A 3181-nucleotide genomic window follows, 5' to 3' on the forward strand; every position below is an offset into this window, starting at 1 on the left:
TCCATCCCTTCCCATCACTTCCCTTCCCATCCCTTTCCATCCCTTCCCTTCCCTTCCTATCCCTTCCCTTCCCTTCCCTTCCTATCCCTTTCCATCCCTTCCCATCCCTTTCCATCCCTTCCCATCCCTTCCCTTCCCATAACTTCCCTTCCCTTCCCATCCCTTCCTAACCCTTTCCATCCCATCCCTTTCTATCCCTTCCCTTTTCATCCCTTCCCATCCCATCCCTTTCTATCCCTTCCCTTTTCATCCCTTCCCATCCCTTCCCTTTTCATCCCTTCCCATCCCTTCCCTTCCCATCCCTTTCCATCCCTTCCCATCCCTTCCCATCCCTTACCTTCCCTTCCCTTCCCATCCCTTACCTTCCCTTCCCTTCCCATCCCTTCCCATCCCATCCCATCCCATCCCTTCCCTTCCCATCCCTTCCCTTCCCTTCCCTTCCCTTCCCACCCCCTCCCCCCCTCCCTCCCTCCCTCCCTCCCTCCCTCCCACCCTCCCTCCCTCCCTCCCTCCCTCCCTCCCTCCCTCCCTCCCTCCCTCCCTCCCTCCCTCCCTCCCTCCCTCCCTCCCTCCTCAACCCTGTCCTCCCTCCCCGTCCCCCTACCCCACCGCACTAAGACCTCCTCGTCCGCAGGCTCGCGGTCTCGCAATGGGCGGTCTCGGCGCGGCAACCCGTCTCCGGACCCCGAGAACAAGGTGGAGCGCGTCTACATCTGGGATCTGGACGAGACCATCATCATCTTCCACTCGCTCCTCACGGGCACCTACGCAAGGACATTCGGGAAGGTAAGTCCTTGTTACGTCCGCTGAGGTTCCTGAGCAGTCTGGCTTGCCTCTCTGTTCGCTGCGGGTTGGGATCTGCAGCCGTGCATCCCTGCGCCCATCCCTGCGCCCATCCCTGCGCCCATCCCTGCGCCCATCCCTACGCCCATCCATCCCTCTCGCTGCCCTGGGTCTCTCGGTGGCTGATGTGCGCTGTGGGATACATGATGCAGATTAACATTGATTTTATCACTAAATGTGGGAACATCTATATGATAAAAAAGTGGTATCCTTTAGAGTTTGTTTGTTTAACTTGTATTTTTATAACAGTACATGTTTAGCTTCCAGTTGCTTTTTATTAAGTTCTTTATTTTGCTTTGTCAGATTAAATGATTAATATGTTTACTTACACTCCCCTGTCTCAACTGACTGCGGCGCTGAGATGCACGTGCCCCCCCCCCCCCCCCCCCCGTCCTTTCTCTCTTTCTCTTTCTCTTTCTCTTTCTCTTTCTCTTTCTCTTTCTCTTTCTCTTTCTCTTTCTCTTTCTCTTTCTCTTTCTCTTTCTCTTTCTCTTTCTCTCTCTCTTTCTCTCTCTCTTTCTCTCTCTTTCTCTCTCTTCTCTCTCTCTCTCTCTCTCTCTCTCTCTCTCTCTCTCTCTCTCTCTCTCTCTCTCTCTCTCTCTCTCTCTCTCTCTCTCTCTCTCTCTCTCTCTCTCTCTCTCTCTGCTTTACTTCCCTCCCCATACCATACATTATATCCCCATTAGTTCCCCTTTCACACACAGATGCACGCGCGCCAACACCTCTCAGCGACAGAGTGCGTTAACTTATAAGTCTACTGGTGCGCCACGACACGGGCATTTGAAAAGAAACGTGAAGAAAAAGGTGCGAGTGCGCGCGCATCATGGGGATTCCCCGCCAATTAAACCAACTGTCAAACGTGTCACTGAGGGATTGTTACTGTCATTGACGAATTTACATATCGTCTGCCCCTGGCATCGCCAGCGAATAACAATTTCCTGCAGCCATATAATGATGATGTCAGGGTTAACTGCGAAGTAGGTCCGGTCCATCAGTGGCACTTGCATCCCTCTTGCTGCACGGAATTTAGATGTCAATAGTAAGTTATCGCTCCGAACGTAATTTTCTCTTTTGCCGAACAGAGTACAGGACTTATTTTTAGCTCTCATTCGCGTACAAGATCACCGATTGTGTGATTTCAACATTGTGTTTAGCCAACACAAGGCAAAAAATTGGAGAAAAGAAAATATCTATACGAAATGGAGGCTTCGTCTCCTGCCAACAATGTGTTGCAACCTCAAGTGTCTTCGACCAGTCCACAAAAACATTCCTGAGGCTGATAAGTTGGTATAAAAGAGAGAAAGAAACAAATTTGAATTGGTTGTATTTGTTATTGTTGCTGAATAGGTATTTTCAGTCATTAGGCGACAGGATGTGGAGAGGGGGAAAGCGTTGTGTTTAAGAGCCAACCATACATCAAATGTACGTTACGATTCGTCAAAACGAATAATGTTTCACTTCTTTCGCCGTCGGTCGCGATGGACTTATTCATATCTTTTTGTACCCTGTTGGCTAATGTAGGTCGTGTACAGAGTTTGGACCTCACGACTGCTCGCTGCATGCGCGCAGAGCGTTAGTCGGACTTGCAGGTCCGGCCAGTACTCACCCGCCGGTTCGGAACACGATCTCGTCTGTACCCGACTGCGGGTCACTTCCCAGCCATCCCCGAGCACATAAGACGGAAATAAAAGGAAGGAAAAGGAAAACCAGCAGCACTGCGATCGCATTCGCGGGAGAACACGCGAGCTTCTTTTCCTCACTCCGCGAGTGGAACGACCACCTCTGGGTGTGGGTTAGGGTGGACGCAATCAGTGCATGGGCGTGTGTGTGTGTGTGTGGGTGTGTGGGTGGTCGGGGGCCATAGATGGCGAGGCGATGCGTCAGTCCTCCTGTCGGCCCTGAGTGCCGGTCTCGTGACCAGGGACAATGGTGGCTTTTGGTGTGGCTTACGGGCGGCCGGTGATGCTTGGCCGAGCAGAGCGCAAGGCGTGGGTGGTATGAGACAGACAGACATAGACAGATAATCACAGAGGAAAAGAGAGGGAGAGAAGGGCTTGGGCGGAGGAATAATTGGTAGATAGTGAATGTCTTTAAGATAAATTAGTTTACATTTATGATTATAGAACATGTTTTCCGTGTCCTCCATTAGTTCACCTGGGAGGCGAGGCGAAACATGGACGTTGGCTGGCGTCGCCTCAGCAGTGTCAACCCGAACCGATCTTGTAACATTCATAGCGTTTAATACTGTTGATGTTTCTGCGTTGGTAAATGACAATAATTGTGTAAATAAGTCATTTCTTCTTTGGTTATACATCACAGCTTGATTTTTCTTGTTTTA

At 50.7% G+C, this 3181-nt stretch overlaps 1 protein-coding gene across 4 annotated transcripts in view; it reads left to right on the plus strand.

Moving 5' to 3' along the window:
- Positions 1 to 3181, plus strand: part of LOC125042370 (eyes absent homolog 1-like) — a 51230-nt gene that overhangs the window by 26321 nt on the left and 21728 nt on the right. For all 4 annotated transcript variants that reach the window (XM_047637944.1, XM_047637945.1, XM_047637942.1 and 1 more), the window contains exon 8: positions 635 to 786. In XM_047637944.1, the coding sequence (XP_047493900.1) occupies positions 635 to 786 (152 nt within the window). The remainder of the gene's footprint in view (positions 1 to 634; positions 787 to 3181) is intronic.

This window comes from Penaeus chinensis, chromosome 32 (genome assembly GCF_019202785.1).
Source record: "Penaeus chinensis breed Huanghai No. 1 chromosome 32, ASM1920278v2, whole genome shotgun sequence".
NCBI classification, from domain to species: domain Eukaryota; kingdom Metazoa; phylum Arthropoda; class Malacostraca; order Decapoda; family Penaeidae; genus Penaeus; species Penaeus chinensis.